General features: G+C 31.2%; 1 protein-coding gene across 1 annotated transcript; it reads left to right on the plus strand.

Moving 5' to 3' along the window:
- The first annotated feature begins 204 nt into the window (after positions 1–204).
- On the plus strand, positions 205–20,213 carry LOC132747490 (protein-serine O-palmitoleoyltransferase porcupine-like). Its single transcript, XM_060736888.1, has 14 exons — positions 205–308; positions 2,910–3,101; positions 4,158–4,316; positions 4,884–5,097; positions 6,402–6,442; positions 7,977–8,164; positions 8,675–8,781; positions 9,446–9,571; positions 13,095–13,195; positions 13,689–13,765; positions 14,086–14,149; positions 15,279–15,364; positions 17,533–17,637; positions 18,382–20,213. Exons 2-14 carry the CDS (start codon positions 2,972–2,974, stop codon positions 18,478–18,480), a joined length of 1,497 nt encoding a protein of 498 aa, XP_060592871.1. The 5' UTR covers positions 205–308; positions 2,910–2,971; the 3' UTR covers positions 18,481–20,213.
- Positions 20,214–20,719: the final 506 nt, after the last annotated feature.

Here is a 20,719-nt window from a genome sequence, read left to right on the forward strand (position 1 = left end):
TATAATCATCAGTAAATTCAAGCAGTGTTGAATCCACATGTCTCACTATGATAAAGAAGAAGAAGGTTTACATGGAGAATAATTAGCTGTACTAAAACAACGCGAATGACTAGCCTTACACTACATGTTTGTATTTAAAATTTTAAGCAATGTGCATATTTGGTACTCTATCACCCTAGATAATTTGGTTGTATGAGTCCTTCAGTGGCTTCGGAATTGTTTGGATATTTTCCAAGAAATTAAATGGCGTAAACAACAACAACAATTAAAACCCATTTTGTCCTTTTTAGATATGGAAAGCAATATACGTAAGTTTGGTGAATAACGCGACATTCTTATACATAGTTTTGTCGGTTGCATGCATTAAAAACATTGCATATAGTTGCGTACTGAACATTAGGGCGTGGTTTAAGTTGCATTTAATTCGGACAAAACTAATTTTCGGTCAATTAGTTGTTTGTTTTAGTGTAAAACTTTATTTTAATTTTTATTGATCATTTCAGATTAAAGTTGTCAATATGAATAAGGCAAAGCCTCAAAGCGAGCACTATGAGAGAAATTAGAGCTCAAACACATTTCACTACATATTATGACCATGAAAATATCGGCGATTGTTTTTTTTTTTTTCCACACATTTTATGATTACAAATAACTTGAACTGTAAACTTTAACGAACTTTAACTCAACAATATGAATTCACTTAAAATCCAATTTCGGTATTTATAATACACCGATTAACACTTTCAGAACTAGCAGACGACAGGCTATTCTTATCAGTAGTATTTCGAGTAAAGATAACGGGTTGCGTATCTCACTGTATAAATCGCATGTAAAATGGTCTGACATATGGTAGGTTCAACAGTTAATTTAAATACTTTGAAGTCCAAAGATGTGTTGAATTTTATACTGTGATGAAGCTAAGATCCAAAGCTTTCTATTGGTGTAATACATTTTAAAATCGGACATTTAATCCCAACAAACTAGCGGTTTAAAAACAGCTTATTTTGTATTGTTTAGCATAAGCGATATTGATTTTACTCGAAGATAAGGGAAGCAACTCGTATTTTTTCCACTCGATACACCTCGGTTTATTAAGTAGATCATATTGAAAGTGTTTATGGGTGTATTCCATTCTGATTTCTGTGATTTTTTAGGAATTTGCAAGGAAAAGGAAATACGTTAATACTTACTTGAAAACACTGGGATAATATTTCTTTATATTTTAAGGAAATGACATATTCTAAGAACAAATGTACTAACAAACAATGATATTAACGTATTTATCATTCGACCAATTTAAGTTGGAAAACCTGTATGCCTATGTTACTGTACTACGTAATAAATGTTCAACCTCTGTTGGCTCGAACTACCAATCTCTCAAACAAATTTGCACAGGCCCTTTGAGTTTGAGCCAACAAAGTTTGACTGTATATAATTGAATCAGTTAAAATTGTACGTACATAATGATAAATTCATATTCATCAAACGATCATGAACGCGGTATGAGTTTCTTTTCGGGAAAACATAAAATGGTGAATCTTTGCAATTGGATTAACTGTAATTGGCAAGGGGACCCAAAGGTTAATTTGAATTGGAACCATAATGAGACAATCTGATTCCTGGCATGCTTTGATAAATAATAGTTCAGGTTATCTGCTGATACTGATTCCTGGCATATTCAAAATATAATAGAACTGGGAACCAAATACGCCTCCAATGAAGAGCAGGCAAACTTATTACCCATAGTTTTGCTGTAGTTCTGGCGAAAGTTTTCAAATCCATCACTTGAACAGGCCTTTCCCTAGGTGCTAGGCTCTTTAAGCACCGCTCTCCAACTGTGCTTTAATCTCCAACTCAATCTCTCCGCTGTGCCATAAAATTCACCATGTTGCTTGATTTTTCCGATCCTTATTGTTCAGTGGTTTACAATTTCATATAGAGCTTGTAGATTCAGACTGATTAATCAATAAACACAGCGGTTGTCAATCAGCGCATGTGATAATGGATTAACAGGTTGTTTATAGGGTGCAATTAATAATAGTGCAGAAGTCCGTCGGTACACGGTCCTGGCTGAATAAAATCATGATTGTGGTCTGAGATATATTTCGTTACTGCCAGTCCTCATGATCAAATAAAATTTCAAAAAGCTAAAAATATCAATGACCTGTGACTTGTCTTTAAAAAAAGTTACAACAGCAACAATAAATTTTGCCGAAAATTACTAATTTAAAAATTTTGTTTTATGATACCTCTTGAAATAGCAGATGAATAACAATCTTACAATAATCTAAAAATAATCTAATATTATCAAAATCAACAACAACTATTTTGTGAATGTGAATGCATATTAGATTCCTCACTATATTTTCATAAATTTTGTGTATGTTTGATGTAAAGCCATTGGTAGACAATGGGGTATGATAGTAAAGAAATTGTTAAATAATATTTATTACATGCTTTTCGGTGGTTTATAGCAATATCATTGATATAAAACTGGTAATTTCACTGTTTTAAACAGTGAAATTATCAATTTGATAATTTCACTGTTTTGAATTTAAGCCCCTTACGTTGTTTCAGTGAAATACCAGCGTGCACAGTACTGGGAACCAACTTAATGACGTGACGTCGTAAATGACGTCACATTGTATTATTATTTGGCGCGCCTTTCATTCAGTATAAGGTTTAATGTCTTTTTAAAACGTTTCTTTGCATATAATAAAAAGAAAATTTGTTTAGTTTAGTGTAAGATCGAAATATATTTCTCCTTGTGACCACTAAAAGTTCATATTTCACTCGTGGCTGCGCCACTCGTGAAATATACCTTTTGGTGCTCACTCGGTGAAATATAGTCCGATCTTACACTGAACTAAACAAATATCCTCTATATAAATTGTTTTTGTTTCTTTCAGAGGCAATGGCTTAGTTACTCACTGTTGTGTAATATCTTGTGAACAGAAGTCACCGTGGAGTCATGGAGGAAGACATGTATTACGGAGATGGTTTGTCTGATATTGGAGATTTGGGAGATATTGATGAAGATTTATTGAGAGCTTATCTTGACGGAGATGAAGTGAGTCCAGAGATTGAAGAGCTTCTGAAAGGTACATGGATGATGTAAATACTTTTCTGAATGCAGGCCTTATTTTTGCCCATTTTCACAGTGCCTTTACCACATGACTTTTTCTGATCTGCGTGGGATAAAGTGAAACATCATTAGAATTTCTGATTATTAAAACTTGAGGATTCACTGTGCTACTAAAATACTGATTTTTTTCCCAAGAAACATTCTAAGTATGTGTTACTAACTTATTGTAATGAGTGGGCTATACATTTAGTCCCATAAAGAATAATGAAATATTAAAAAGTTATGAATGTAAGTACTAACAAGACCAGTCTTTTGTATAATATTTACACCCCATGTAGATCACAAGTCAATTGGTATAGGCTCTTTGATTTTAAGAAAAAGTGCCTTTAAGTTAAAAATTTTGGAAATTATAAAGTGCAAAATATACTTTTGCATATGTATTATTAATTCTAGCTGTGCCACTTGTTTACTTGAATTTTTCTGTAGAATTAATCAAATTAGCTTTGTAATTGACAAGTCACATGAAATCTGAAAAGTTAGTTTATTTATTAAGCTTAAGAAGTCTGTGAGTATTTGGTTTCAGTTTAAAGTTATGAAAATACATTTCAAAAGTAGTGAAGCATTAAGAATGTATTCATTATATTATGCTGACTGTCAAAGTTCAGAGACAAACTTCACTTGTTTACAAATATACACTCAGAGCCTATGCCATATTGGAATGTTTATATGCTACAAAATATAGAATTTTGATATTTTACTGTATTGTGGCCGTCAGATGATATTTTTTTTGCAATATACATTTTATTCTAGCTACGTTTGCATTATTAGGTTTGCATACATGTATAGTGTAATTCATTGATATTTGAGCCTCCGCGCAGTCTGATCAGGATCCATGCTGTTCGCTATCAGTTTCTCTACTTGTAATAAGGTTTGTAAGGGAACAGCATGGATCCTGATCAGACTGCGCGGATGTGCAGGCTGGTCTGGATCCATGCTGGTCGCAAACGCATTTTGTTGGTTTTGTCATGACACGGCTCATTTATAATACACATACATTCATTTTAATTTTCAGCATATGGCCAGGAGGCACCAGAGGCACTGTCACGTGTAACAGTAAAGGAATTATGGGAAAATTGTTTATCACCAACATTTTTCCAGACTGTAGAGAATCTCCTCCCTCTATTTCTACTTTGTTTTGTTTTTAAACTGATCTGCTCCTTCTCTAAATCAGGTTTGTTATATATAAAAAGTTTCTAATTTTTACAATATTCAGCTCAATTGTCTTAACTTAAAAACCTTTTTCAGTAAGTATAATTGATAAGCTATAGGAATAAGCAAAGTAAACTGGTGATTTACGTAAATTGTCTCATACATTTAAATAAATGAAGAAAAAATGTTATTTCAGCATCAGAAAGGTTTTAATCAGCTTATATATATATACAAAAATATATTTTTATCTTATTTTAAGGATATACACATGTAATGTATTTGGATAGAGACTAGGGAAGGTTTAGTTAAAAACACCTGTTATAAAAAGTTACTGTATTTATAAATAGCATTTTTTCACAGTGGTTTTAAGATGTTTTCTTATGATAGATACTCCAAGGTTATCTTTTCTTATAATAAAAATGTACATTTTTGTGAAAATAAACTAGTATGACTTATTATTGCTCATACAAGATAATGAAAATGATCATCATTGTAGCGCAATAATGAGTTAATTCCTATTTAATTTTAAAAGGAGTTAACATGTATTTGCTGTAAGATAACTACATAATGATCTTCTCTCCTCATACAGGATCTGATGACCAAGATATTCCACCATGGCTTATTCACCTGTCAAGTTTGATGTTTGGACTTCTTGCCCTGCACATGTTTTTCCAGCGGAACCTTTTCTATCTCTTACTGTGTAGTATACTGGCCTTTGCTGTACTGGTGATAACAAACTGGAGGAACCGAGATTATTGTGGCCTCTCACTCTCAGTATTTATCATAGTTTATCTTGTTGCCTGGTAAGTGGTTTAATCATAGTTTATCTTGTTGCCTGGTAAGTGGTATATCATAGTTTATCTTGTTGCCTGGTAAGTGGTTTAATCATAGTTTATCTTGTTGCCTGGTAAGTGTTATATCGTATCTTGTTGCCGGGTAAGTGGTATATCATAGTTTATCTTGTTGTCTGGTAAGTGGTATATCAAAGTTTATCTTGTTGTCTGGTAAGTGGTATATCATAGTTTATCATGTTGCCTGGTAAGTGGTATATCATAGTTTATCTTGTTGCCTGGTAAGTGGTATATCATAGTTTATCATGTTGCCTGGTAAGTGTTATATCATAGTTTATCTTGTTGCCTGGTAAGTGGTTTAATCATAGTTTATCTTGTTGCCTGGTAAGTGGTATATCATAGTTTATCTTGTTGCCTGGTAAGTGCTGTAACATAGTTTACCTTGTTGTCTGGTAAGTGGTATATCATAGTTTATCTTGTTGTCTGGTAAGTGCTGTAACATAGTTTACCTTGTTGTCTGGTAAGTGGTATATCATAGTTTATCTTGTTGTCTGGTAAGTGCTGTATCATAGTTTACCTTGTTGCCTGGTAAGTGGTATATCATAGTTTATCTTGTTGTCTGGTAAGTGCTGTAACATAGTTTACCTTGTTGCCTGGTAAGTGGTATATCATAGTTTATCTTGTTGTCTGGTAAGTGCTGTAACATAGTTTACCTTGTTGCCTGGTAAGTGGTATATCATAGATTACCTTGTTGCTTAACTATGTTTGGTTATAAATGCTTGCCAGTATCTGTTAATATATTGTGTTGAACTATTAGAATCTTACACTCACTGTTGGTACAGAACAGAATATCTAGCTCAAAAGTAATTTGTCCAACAGTTAAAATGTACCGGAAAACATATTTAGAAATCCTCTGATGTGAGACTTTATATATTTCAAATGTTGCAATGCTAAGAAGACCTCTTACAATACATACATCGATTATGCTATCCCCATCCTGGTGTCTGATGTTTCATTGACTTATATAAGAAATTTGTATTAAAAAATTATCTACACAGAAACTTCAATGCCCAGAGCTTAACTTTTAAATAATACATCTGGTGGGTAACTTTTCGCTATTTTACAAAATCACTTCTTAATTTGGATCATAATTTGGATCCAGCTTTTGTTGGTTCTGTGAAATAAGTCTGCTATAACTTTCCCCTAGTAGAAACATCTCAATAATTTTTGTGTTAGAGGACAGATTCTAAATAATTCAGTGTGATACATTGTTCCATATTTTTCTTTAAATAAATTCAGTTTTTTTTTATTTTCAGTGAATTTCTTATGGACAAAACTGTCTGGCACAGTATTAGAGGTAAGGCAGAATAATTATAAACTCTGTATTAAAATATTAAATTGATTCTTTATTTATCTTAAGTTGCATGCCTTCAGGTGTATAAAGAAGTTTTTTGAAATATTAAGAATGCCACTTTCCATGTTACTTCAAAATTGGAAACAAAAGCATTTCCTATTTTTATCACCATATTGAACTAATAGAGTAAGAGCCATATCTGCATATTTTGACATGTTCTATGTAATTTCTGTGGATATTAATGCTTTTTAGTCCCCTACCGGTTTAACCGGAGGGGACTTTAGGTTTACCCTCTGTCTGTCTGTCCGTCTGTCTGTCAGTCCGTCAGTCCGTCCACAAAACTGGATCCCGCGATAACGCAAAAAGTACTGAAAATATTTTTATGAAACTTGATATATGGATAGATGGCAGTATGGAGATTATGCACGTCTTTTTTTTTTCTTCCTATGTTGAAAATTCTGGTTGCTATGGCAACAAATAGTCTGAAAATATGGCAAATTTAACACATAAACTGGATCCAGTGATAACTCAAAAAGTACTGAAAATATTTTTATGAAACTTGAAATGTGGGTAGATGGCAGTCTGGAGATTATGCACATCTTTTTTTTTTCTTCCTATGTTGAAAATTCTGGTTGCTATGGCAACAAATAGCCTGAATTTCAAGATTTCTGATTTAAATTTTTCAGCTTTTTCACTATATGTTCTTTATTTCTTAAGGTGTTTACTTCAAACTTTAAATATAAGTTTCTGGTCATCAACCACATCATATGTGACAAGGTTTATAACTCTAGCACAAAAAATATCAGTATTACCTCCCTTGAACTTAGATTTTTTAGGGGAAAAAATGTTGTCTTTTTTAAATAACTTCTTTATTTCTTAATGTATCTACTTCAAACTTCATATATATGTTTCTTATTATCACTCGACATTTTTGAGAAGGTTAAATACTCTAGCAAGACTATTTCCAGAATTATGTCCCCCTTGAACTTAGATTTTTTTCGAGAAACTGGTATTTTCACTCCAACTTCTTCATTCCTTATAGGATTTACTTTAAAATCCCACATCGTAATAATATGACAAGGTTGTATAAACATAATTTCCTTACTAAGCATGGAAACTTAACACATTACTGTGATATAGACAAACTTATTTATTATGTTTTGTGGTTGATATTTTCAAATACAGACTTCATCCTCAAATTCATTATAAATGGCAATACACAGGAGTGTATGACAATTAAAGAACTTTTTGAGGGACCGGTAGGGGACTACTGTATTGCCCGCAATACTATCAAATGCTTGTTCAAATGGAAATAGCTTTGTCCAAAATTTGTCCTTGACTTTTATCACATGACATCCTGCTTTAATGCCATGTGTATGTTTCAAGTTTGGGGGCCATACCTAAATATAAAGCATAGATATGGAATTTATGGAAGCTGAAAGGTTCTATCTTCAAGATTGTTTTATTACGCTATGGCACTATGAAGGATATTACATGAAAAACAAGCAACATTAAGTTATATAATTTTTTTTGTCAGGGGCACAGATTATTTTATCTATGAAGATAATAGGGCTTGCGTTTGATCTCAGTACAGGTGCGATGATCGAGTTCCCGAGTGTATTTGCTTTTTTCGGCTACAATTTCTGTGTAGGAACAGTTATATTTGGGCCGTGGATCAGCTTTTCTGAATATAAACATATACTGTCTCAGCATAAAAGACCAATGGTAAATATTTATAGTGTATTTGACCTCTAAATTACTATCCTATGTATAAACTTTACCTTAACCTAAAGTTAAGTTAAAATTTATACATATACTTGTATAGGAACACCGATATTTGAAAATAAGTTTAGTACTTTATTAGTATAGAAAGGTTTTTGAAAGACAATATGGTCAAGTTTTAACAGTTGTAAGCTTATATGACCTGAATACCTGTTCAAGGGTTTTATAATAAACATAGTCGTATATCCAGTTTATATATAAAAATCTTTATAACTAATTTTACTGCACATAGATTTGAAAATAGAAAATTCTCTATTAAAATTTAATAAATCAATAGCAGCTCTGTATAATTATAGATAATATAAAATAATAAAATCATAATTATCCAATGAAAATCAGTAGTACCAAAGCATTTATTAATGAATTAATATATAAATATATATATAAGATGTGTTTAAGATTGGCCTTGGTATAAAGTAATATTGTGTTATCTTATTTATATTTGTCTTTCAGAAAGTATTTTGGGTTTTAAAAGTACTGTTTAGTTTGATATGTGCCCTGTTATGTGTTGTGTGCTCTACTTGCCTTGTACACTGGCTTATACTGGATACAAACTTTAAGTAAGTTAACTCATTATTTATCATCATATATAAATCAAAAGACTTTATTATTGTAAATAATGTTAAACATAAAAAAAATTAATTATCCTTGAAATGTTAAAAATAAATATGAATAGGTAACAAAAAGCAAATTTCAGGAGTTCTATATTTATTTCCAGAGCTAAAGAATTTAATATCTTAAAGAATTACATTGCCATGCCAGCATTCAATTCAATTTAATTATTATATATACATGTATATAGTGTTATCATCCACCAAGCCATCTTTTATTGGCTATGTAAATTAGTTATTGAATGATATTTTATATCATACTCCATTCATAAAGAAATATTATGACATCATCAATGCTATGTGAAGTCAAAGGATGATGTCATTACAAGAATGGCATGTAACAAGATGATATTTTCATTCTTCAACAATGTTAGGCTTTGAAATATCATGTGATACAGAACACCTTGCATTTATTGGCATTGTTTGTAGATTTGAGTTTTAACTGAACTCAGAAATATCATTAAAACCCTAATAGACTGTTTCAGTTTCAATTCTTGAAAAGTTCTGATTCACAAATATGTGATCAGTTTATTGGACAAATTGAGAGGTAGCAGAAGTAAGGGTTGCATATTTCAAGTAGTGAAGTGTTAATTTTGTAAATTTATAATTTCAGATGGATTGTTGCATATAGAGATGCCCAGTCATTTAGGTTTAGTCATTATTTTGTCAGCTTTTTATCTGAGGTTACAGTTATACTATGTGGTCTTGGTGCAACACACCTTAATGATGATGTTAGATGGTAGGTTACAGATTCAAATTGTTTTTCCTTATTTAAATCAATTTAGCCCTACTACACTAAATATCTTAAATAGAATTGTCCATCTTTATACCCCCAAAAACGAAGTTTAGGTGGGTATATAGGAGTCACCTGGTGGTTGGTCGGTCCAGCGGTCCGTTGCATTTTCCTTGTCCAGAGCATAACTTGAAAACTAATGGTTGGAAGTCAATATAACTTCATACAATGGTCAAGCACATTGAGAGGTAGTGCAGTGCACAAGAACCATAACTCCATCTTGACTAATTACAGAGTAATTGCCCTTTGTTACTTTTCCTTGTCCGGAGCATAACTTTAAAACTATTGGTTGGAATTCAAAACAACTTCATTCAATTGTCAAGCACAATAAGGGGAAGTGCAGTGCACAAGAACCATTACTTTATCTGAAGTAATTACAGAGGTATTGCCCTTTGTTACTTTTCCATTGCTTTCTTTTGTCCGGAGCATAACTTAAAGACCAATAGTTGGACTTCAATACAATTTCATGCAATGGTATAGCACATTGAGAGGAAGTGCAGTGCACAAAAACTCAATTTTGACTAATTACAGAGTTATTGCCCTTTGTTGGTTTTCCTTGTTCAGCGCATAACTTGAAAACTACTGGTTGGAATTCAAAACAACTTCATACAATTGTCAAGCACAATAAGGGGAAGTGCAGTGCACAAGAACCATAACTCTATCTATAATTAAGTACAGAGTTATTGCCCTTTGTTACTTTTCCATTGCTTTCTTTTGTCCGGACCATAACTTGAAGACTAATGGTTAGAATTCAATATAACTTCATACAATGGTCAAGCACATTGAGAGAATGTGCAGTGCACAAGAACCATAACTCTTTCTAAAGTAATTACAGAGTTATTGCCCTTTGTTACTTTTCCATTGCCTTTTTTGTCCAGAGCATAACTTGAAGACAAATGGTTGGAATTCAATACTATTTCATACGAATGACAGACTATTCTCTCCCTTTCCAGTTCCTCCCCCTGACGGTTCTCTCCCCAACCGTTTCCTCCCCTGACGGTTCTCTCCCAAATTTGAAATATGCAGACAGTTCTCCCCCATTTTTTTTTATAAGTTATCAATTTAGTTTTGACTTACTGTAATCTAATAATATTTCTTAATGAAGATTATTAAAAGAATGTGTTTCATATTAACTGCATTTTATGTTTTGTGTTTATCAGCTGAAAAGTGATTGTAAATTTTACACTTTTTTTCGGTATTTTAATCCTATCAACACCTTCATTGTGAGAGATATATATTATTGGACAATGATTGGACACCAGTCCTGTAATTATGTTAAGGTCTAGCTTGTTACTCATCAATACCTCAATACCTTTTCACAGCTATTTTAATCTAATCAACACCTTGATTCTTGAGTAATGAATGAATAAACACCTCAATTATCACTGACAGCAAACTTAACGCATGTGTGTATTGAACTCCTTTTTTCATTATACATGTTATACAAAAGTATGAAATTTAACAATTAAAATTCATTAATCATTTTTTGCTTATAAATTTCATATTTATTTATTAAAATAATAATAATAATATCTTATGATTATCCTAATCAAGTAAATTATTCATTAATTATTTTCAATGGCAAAACACATTACATCTAATTTAAAAAATCAGAATAATTAACTAATATGCTAAAAAAAGTTTTTCTTATTTACTTTATATCAATTGATAATAAAGTTACCAATTTATTAAACATCTAAATACTTCATTAAAGTATTTTAATCTCTAATTTATATCATTCTATAATAAACTTACCCATTAATGAATAATGATTTATTTAACATCTAAACACTTCAATAAAATCTTTTTTTTTCTTCTAATTTATAACAATTATCAATTTATTTATCATCTAAAATTAATACTGTAATAATAAAAATAAGAATGGGGAGGAACTGTCTGCTTATTTGCAAATATGCAGACGGTTCTCCCCCAAAATAGGGAGAGAACTGTCAGGGAGGAAACGTCAGGGGAGGAACTGGTAAGGGAGAGAATAGTCTGACTACCATTTCATACAATGGTCAAGCACAGTTAGAGGAAGTGCAGTGCACAAGAACCATAACTCCATCTTGACTAATTACAGAGTTATTGCTCTTTGTTACTTTTCCTTGTCCAGACCATTACTTGAAAACTACTGGTTGGAATTCAATACAACTTCATACAATTGTCAAGTACATTAAGAGGAAGTGCAGTGCACAATAACCATATTACCATTTTGTCAAATTACAGAGTTATTGCCCTTTGATACTTTTCCTTGTCCAGAGCATAACTTAAAACATACTGGTTGGAATTCCAAAAAACTTCATACAATGTTCAAGCACACTAAGAGGAAGTGCAGTGCACAAGAACTATAACTCTGTCCAGAGTAATTACAGAGTTATTGCCCTTTGTTACTTTTCCATTGCTTTTTTCTTGTCCAGAGCATAACTTGAAAACTACGAGTTGGAATTCAATACTATTTCATACAATGGTCAAGTATATTGAGAGGAAGCACAGTGTACAGAAATCATAACTCTTTCTGGACTCATTTAAAAGTTTTTGCCCTTTGTTACTATTTATTGTCCAGTGCATAACTTGAAAATTAATGGTTTGAATTCAATGAAACTTTATACAATGGTCAAGGGCAGTGAGATGAAGTGCAGTGCACAAGAACAATAACTCTATTTGGACTAATTAAAGTTATTGCCCTTTGTTACTTTTTTGTCCTGTGCATAACTTGAAAACTTGTAGTTGGAATTCAATACAACTTCATACAATGGTCAAGTGCAATGAGAGGAAGTGCAGTGTACAATAACCATAACTCCATCTTCAGTATTTATAAAGTTATTGCCCTTTGTTCCTTTCCTTGTCTTTTTGGACTTATTCATGTAATTCAATAAAACTTCATCAATGGCCAACCACATTGAAAGGAAATGCAACATACAAGAACCACAACTATCTTTAATTGCCCACAACCATAACTGTATTTCAATTGTTTTACAAGGTATTCTGTTACTAGTAACATCCTCATTTCCGAAGCAGTCTTGCGGGGGTATTAATCACGTTTAGTGATAGTTCTAGTTTAATCTGGACAATACCATTCATAATTTTTAGGGAAAGTTTCAATATACATATGTACTGGCTGAATAGCGAACAGTGCAGACCATGATCAGATGGCATGGATGTTTGTGCTGCCTGATCTTGGTTTGCACTGGTTACATTTGTAGAATCTGTTGCAATTGGCCTGTAACTGGAAGAAAGTTTTGTCTCTGATGAAATATCTTTCTCATATTAAAAGGGAATCGTTAATCAATTTTTTTTGTTCAAATTTCCAGTATGATTAAAATCAGTGCCAGAATGACATTTTACTATGCTATGCTATTAACATATTTGAAAATGTAGATTTAAAAGAAAATCTTGACCTAGATTGATATTTTATAATATTTTGTCCATATTGAATACCTGACAATGATGTATAATATTAAACTTTCAGGGACCTAAGAGTTAGCAAACCTTATCATATAGAAGTACCTAGATCATTAGTGGAGGTGGTAACAAATTGGAACATCCCAATGCATACTTGGCTTAAAAATTGTAAGCATCTTTATATTGTTTCTTTCTTTCTTCAATTCAGAATGATATACCGGTAGTTTTCATTTGCTTGATTTAATTTACCCTTTAGTTTAAACATATTTTTTTAATCTTTGTGTGAAAGCTTTGACCTACATGGTGGAGTGGTTAAGGTTGCTGACTTCAAATCACCTTAACCTCTGTAGGTTAGAATCCCGTTAGGAATTCTAGATACTTTCGTGTGAGGAAGCTATCAAACTAGCTTACCGAAAGCTGGTGGTTCTACTAGATTACCAAAAGCTGGTGGTTCTACTCAGATGACTGCTTGTGCCTGAAAATAATACATGAAAGGTGCACATGAGGTTTTTGCCCACCAGTATAGCTGTAAACTTGCCATATGACCTTTACAGTGTTGATTTGACTTAAAACCAACAAAACAAAGTAACAAATGAAAGCTTGAGCTCATTTGTCTGTTGTCATGTAAAGTTCTGAAATTGGTAATCCTTTTTCTTTGCAGATGTTTTCAAATCAGCTCGTCCTCTTGGAAATTTTGCAGCAATATTTCTTACATATGTAGCAAGTGCTCTTTTACATGTAAGTTAAAAGTTTTTTATTGTTTTATTGAAATACTATACATGTCAAATTAGGAATTAACTTAATTTCTGAGTTCATGAATTTATTTTTATTTTTTTGGTTGGAAAGTATTTGCATGTTGTAATTCTTGATAGCATTTTCAGAAAATTATAAAAATTTGATTAATCATTTCAATTAAAGAAAATAAAGTTTTGATAGACCCTACATATTTTAAGCAAGGAAAAAGATTCTGCTCTTTTTGCAAGTTGATTGTTTTTTTATTTTATTTTCTTTTTTCAAAAAATATTGTGTTGCCATGGTTATATAATTATTTATTTCAGGGTTTAAATTTTCAACTAGCAGCTGTATTATTATCACTGGGTGTTTATACCTATGTAGAATATGGTATGTTACTTTTGTTATTGTTGCTTTCCACATGCAATTGAATTGGAAAATAACATTTTATGTGTACATTTTTGATGTTATGCATATTCTTACATGGAAAAATAATGAAAAAAAGTATTTTACTTTTTCCCCTCATTCTTGACATAGAAAAATTTGTAGAGGACAACAATTGAAAAACAAAAGAAACTGTAAACAACAAATCACTGTACCATGTTTGACATAGAAAAATTGTAAAAAAATAATAAAATATTATAATTATATCTTATTTATTTAATGCAGCTCTAGGACATATTTTTCGATAACAATATGGTAGAAGACAACTTTTTCAAATAGTTTGCTTGATGACAATTTGTATGTACAATGTCTTTGGCCTTTACATGAAGTTATTCCCTAAATCCTACTGCATTTCTCAAGGGGTTTCAACTTTGCTTATACTGTCATAATTGTTATAAAGTGCCCAGTGGACGAGATTTTGTCACATAATATTACTAAGTTTTGGCAAAATAATGACCCTTTTGCTGTTGTTTATTTTGTTTCTTTACATATGTAAAATTTGCAGAAAAATTGGTTTTGTGACAATTTCAAGTCCTCTTTTATGTAACCGTTAATTAGAAGGGGTCATGCAGATTTTCTCTTGTCCAGCCATCCAGCTGTTAATCCACAGATTGACAATATAGTAGACTGTAGGGGCATCCATGTCCTATAAATACATTTCTGGCATGCACATTAAACTTCAGAAACGATTAAATTTTTACTTTTTTTTAGAAAGGGCAAACATGAATTTGATAATATTTAAATTATGGTATAAGACTATGTTAGATGCTTGTTACCTGAGGAATGTAGCATTAAATGTGAAACAATTTGTCATTAAAGTAGCAAAATGTAAACAATGTAGTATTTCGACTTCCATACAAAATATTACTTGCAATAACTGTATTCATTATCAAAAAGCAACAGAAGTAACAGATAGTAAATCTTATTGTAAAATTTTTGAGAAATAAAAATATAACTATTTCTGGGGCATAATGGGCCTTTAATTTGATATTACACCATGATGATAAATCCTCAGCTTCATTTAATTCCATGCAAGTATACAATTAATTCATATGCATGTTATTCTGCTTTTCAGTTTTTAGAAATAAATTGTCAGTTATATTTGATGCCTGTATAAAAGCTAGAAGATGTAAAGAAGGCTGTGGACATGCTTATAAATATGTAAGTAATGCTCATATATTATTATGCTTGATTGAAATGATTTTTAGATTTAGTAAAATATGTATAAATTGTTTTTGACTGATTAAGATATATAAATTATGTGAGAAATTTGTCACTAAAATGTTTAAAAAAAATGGAACATGCCATGGACTGTGAATTGTTCGTACCTATAGTTGGTATTTCATATATGATAGATTATGGTATTTGAAAATATTGTATTTTATGAGTGTAAGCAGAATTTTAAAAAAATCATAATTCTGCTATCATAGGAAATAAATTTCTCCATAATTATACAGCTTAATTCTTTTACTGCTAAAGCTCATAAATACATGCTTAGGTTTTATCCTGGAATTCATGTCAGTGAAAATTTTCCATACAGCGATGCATTGATTGTATAGATTACTTTATCAAGGGAGGTAATATTGTAATATAGTTTCTGTTATTTTGTGTCACTTGGAATTTGTGGCTAATCAATCAAAACAAAATTAGCTTTAACCTTAGCACTATTTTCACGTCTGCTATGTATAATTGATGTATACTGTTGCTATTTACATGTCCTAACATCATTCAGTAAATCACAGATCATTGTATATTTAAGATATTCAATTCTTTTCTCTAAATACAGGATTTATTTTCTTGGAGTGGTATGAAAATAAATACTTCATGATATGATAATTTTCATACCACAAGAGGAAAATATATCCTATATTTATAGAAAAAACTTGAATTTTCAGGTTATTAATTTCCGTTAACTTTTATGTAGAATTTAGAAAAAAGTAGTCTGGCAAGACACCAGTGAAAATACAGAAAATATGTTTCATTGCAATGAAAAATGAATTTTTACAGTGAAAATAAGGAAAATAAAAATACGCATTTTATTTCATCAATATTTCATCTATAAGTATATTATTATAAAAATTGTTAAGTTTGGTCAGTCATTCTGTATGTCTATTGGAACAAATTTAATGTTGGCCATACCATCTTTGTTCTACTTGTATATGCTAAAAGGGTTTTCTCTCAGAAAACTTATCTGGCCTAGACTTTTAATTTTGAAATATTTTGATATGGCCTTGACCTCTAAATGACCTTGACTGTTTAGGTCAAGTTTGTATGCAAATTAAAGAAGTTCCGACATAACTTAAACTATAATAAACTCGTAACCTTGCATAATTGAACGTTATAAGCCTTTGCCACCAGTATTGAGCCAAGCTAGCCTGCACATCCGTGCAGTCTGACAAGGTTCTATCCAGTTGGTAGCTTAATTTTTGATTTGCCTATTAATACTCAAATGGGCTATTTCAAGTTTTATAGCAGGTAAAATCAATTACACAAATTCAGTTGGTTAAGGGTAAAATAAAAAAATTTGGACTACAGCATTTGTAATTCATGAACTGATCTTGTTATTTATAGTCATCCATTTGTGATAACATACAGCATTTGTGATCATTTATTAACTGATCTTGTTGTTAATAGAGTCATCCATATGTGATAACATACAGCAGTTTTGATTAATGAACTGATCTTGTTGTTAATAGAGTCATCCATATGTGATAACATACAGCAGTTTTGATTAATGAACTGATCTTGTTGTTAATAGAGTCATCCATATGTGATAACATACAGCATTTGTGATTTATGAACTGATCTTGTTGTTGAAAGAGTCATCCATATGTGATAACATACAGCATTTGTGATTTATGAACTCATCTTGTTCCTTATAGAGTTATCCATATGTGATAACATACAGCATTTGTGATTTATGAACTGATCTTGTTCCTTATAGAGTCATCCATATGTAATAACATACAGCATTTGTGATTTATGAACTGATCTTGTTGTTGAAAGAGTCATCCATATGTGATAACATACAGCATTTGTGATTTATGAACTCATCTTGTTCCTCATAGAGTTATCCATATGTGATAACATACAGCATTTGTGATTTATGAACTGATCTTGTTCCTTATAGAGTCATCCATATGTAATAACATACAGCATTTGTGATTTATGAACTGATCTTGTTCCTTATAGAGTCATCCATATGTGATAACATACAGCATTTGTGATTTATTAACTGATCTTGTTCTTTATAGAGTCATTTATATGTGACAACATACAGCATTAACATACATCATTTGTGATTTATGAACTCATCTTGTTCTTTATAGAGTCATCCATATGTGATAACAGCTAACCTGTTATTTGGCAGTGTTGCTGTATTTCATCTTGCCTATCTTGGCCTTATGTTTGATCACAGCTCTAGTGAAGAATCTGTAAGTAATTTTTGTCCTATTTTAATTAGTTTTAAAGTGGCATGGCTCAAGAAGAGTAAAATATTACTTGAAAATAAATAAAACAAAAGAAATATGTATTTGTAATTGAAAATAATTATAGATATTTGAAGTTCTGGTGACTATGACAGAAGATACTAGTTTAATCACTAAAATCTACCCCATGACTAAAAGAGTAATACAGTAAGAGTAAGACAAATAATAGGCCATTTCTGTAGATTGTAATTTCTTTTATCCAGAGTTTTCATATAGACATATAGGCAAAATTAAAACTGTTCAATATAATTTCTTGACCCCAAATTTTTTCTCATTTAAAATGTTTTTGTTATCATATTCTAACAACATGCCAAGTTTAAAGAAATTTTATTGAACAGTTTTATTTTTGCTTATATGTCTATATGTAACTCACGAAAACGTCCTTGATGAAAGCTAAGTCACTTCATTCGTACATTTAACAAAACTGTACCCCTCACAATAATTTTTGTTAGTTTTTCATCAAAATTAATTCCAGTCTCAATTTGAGCTTCTTGAAAACACTGCGTAGTAGTAATAATAACACAGGAATTGGCTACTAGTTTCGCTCCAACATGCAGTGAGATCAGACTGCCAACTCTATACTAGTGACTACTTCATCATAAGGTTTTGTTGAATAGTTGATTGGCTATTAAAGCAAAAATGCTGTTTTGGTCTTGTGCACAAATATATAGATGCTCTTGTTTATTTCAGGGCTACAGTATGGAACATACATTAAGCAAATGGTCTTCTCTGAACTATCTAAGTCACTGGGTTATCCTTGGGACTTTCCTATTCCATGTGATTATATGATTATGATTGGATAATATAAAGACATGTGACTTTTGTCTGTCATATTATTGGATAACAAAATAACATTTGGTATTTGTCTTATTAAATTGGTTAGTGAATAGTGATATGACTGCCATTTAATTATATAATGAATAAATGTCAGGATGTGATTGGACGAAAATATGTCGTATAATTTCTGTCACACCATTGGACAGAAAAAGATCATGTGATTTTTGCCTGTTAAATGATTGCCTGGGAAAAATATTACATAATTTGTCATAGTGAAAAGAGCATTTAATTTTGTCTGTCAAGCAATTACTGAATATATGTTATATAATTTTCTTGTTATATGATTGGATAGTAAGATGTCATGTGACTGTGTCTTATGAGGTCACATGACTTTGTCTGAAACAGATCATTATCAGATATTATAAGTTTCACCAATGATGATGTTATCCTTTCAGATATCTAAAAAAAGATCATAATTATGTTTAAATGCAAGTAATTGAGAGTAAGATTTGTTGTAAACAAACATGTCTTTTACATATAGATCTGTGTTGAAATAGACATTTTAAAATCTGTTTTGTTTTGTACTGTTACCTAGTTTATCATGAAATTATATTTTAAGAAAGCATATACTGGGTATGTAAGGGTAAATGATTTTCATAGGAAATACATATGTATAAGATTTAGAGTGTTTAATGAAATATAATGATCAGGGGCCCAAGTGTCAAGCACTTATATCTTTATTTGACTTTATTTTATTGTGTTTAGAAAGTGAATGTGTGCAAGTATGAACCTCATTTGACTTTTAAACATCACTTTGAAGTCTAATTAGATGTTTCAGGGTACTATAGCAAGCTAACTCAAGTACTATGTGGGGTGTTTTACATTTGAGGATAGGGGGAGGGGTTCTAATCAGTACCGGACTGAAACGTGAGCGTAAGCTATCATTCATGTTAAAAGACTGCTAGTTAGTGAGGTAAACAGTGATTGCACCATTGTAGACTGTGAAAGTTTAATTAGACTGGATTCAATACCTTAAATTATTTATTAGGAGTTGGTTGGTCTACCACCACAGCATCCTACCCCCACCCCCCAACCCCCAATTTTGAATATGTTTCTCATTGATTTTTCACAATTTAGAATTGCAATGCTCATATTTATTATCTGTACAAAAGTCTAAATGTCTTAGCAATTTATTTCAAAATATTTTATTTGCATTAAGAGCTGTATGAAAAGTAAGCCCACTCTAGATTAGTGATTTTACACATGTCCTTAGAACGAGAGGTAATAGAAACTATTCAGACCTATTTGTCTTGAAGTGATAATTTATTTAACACTGTGCCTGACTGATGTTATGTATTATGCCATATGTGATGTCATGATGTGATGTCAGAATTTGAAGATATTTTTGTAATTCAGTTCATGATAAATCATGCATAGATACAGGTTTTCTGGTCAATATGAATGAAAACATCTAGATAAACTTTTCCGTATTGCACACTTTGTATTGCTTAGATTTTTATGTCAGGAATCTGTATCATCAGGAAAAAAAATTTCCTTAAGTTTTGTTAAGATTTTTACTACCAACAGTATGTTATAGAAATAAATAATTGCAAGCTCTTTAGAATACAACTGTACATGTTCATATTTAGTGATACAACCATTAGAATAGCACACTTGCATAATATTCCCTATATAATACATATAGCATGTTTGACATTTTTCATGAGTTATTCTTTTAAGAAAAACAGGACGTTAAGCTAAAAATGACATGCATTGTCCTTTCTTATTAGGCAAAATGCCAAATAGCAGTTTTGTTTCTGGTGTTGGGACCCCTCACCCAAACAAAAAGTGCAACACATCCCCTAGCACCGGCTTGAATGGTACTTAGTTTTCAACACATAACTTAAAAGTGCTTTTGTTAGATCATTATTTTTACATTACTGTGTTTATAGAAATGTGCCAAAAGAATTGCCACTTGTTTGCTTGTATGTTTTTAGTTGTTTGTTTTTTTATTTGTTTGTTTGTTTGTACACTTATTTGTCACTACCTTACAGTAATAATTTATTTGTTGTGAATCTATACTATATGATGGTTGTTATATAAATATTTTATTACCTAGCCCACCAAATGCTTTATAAATATATTAACTTTATATGATTTCATAAGTGCTGATATTTACATAGAATATACAATTACTTTTAGTGGAGCTGAATAGGGGGAATATATCTCATCAAAGATTTGGGTTGTGATT

The sequence above is a fragment of the Ruditapes philippinarum genome, unplaced genomic scaffold (genome assembly GCF_026571515.1).
Source record: "Ruditapes philippinarum isolate M1 unplaced genomic scaffold, ASM2657151v2 ctg6418_1_1_1_1, whole genome shotgun sequence".
Taxonomy (NCBI): domain Eukaryota; kingdom Metazoa; phylum Mollusca; class Bivalvia; order Venerida; family Veneridae; genus Ruditapes; species Ruditapes philippinarum.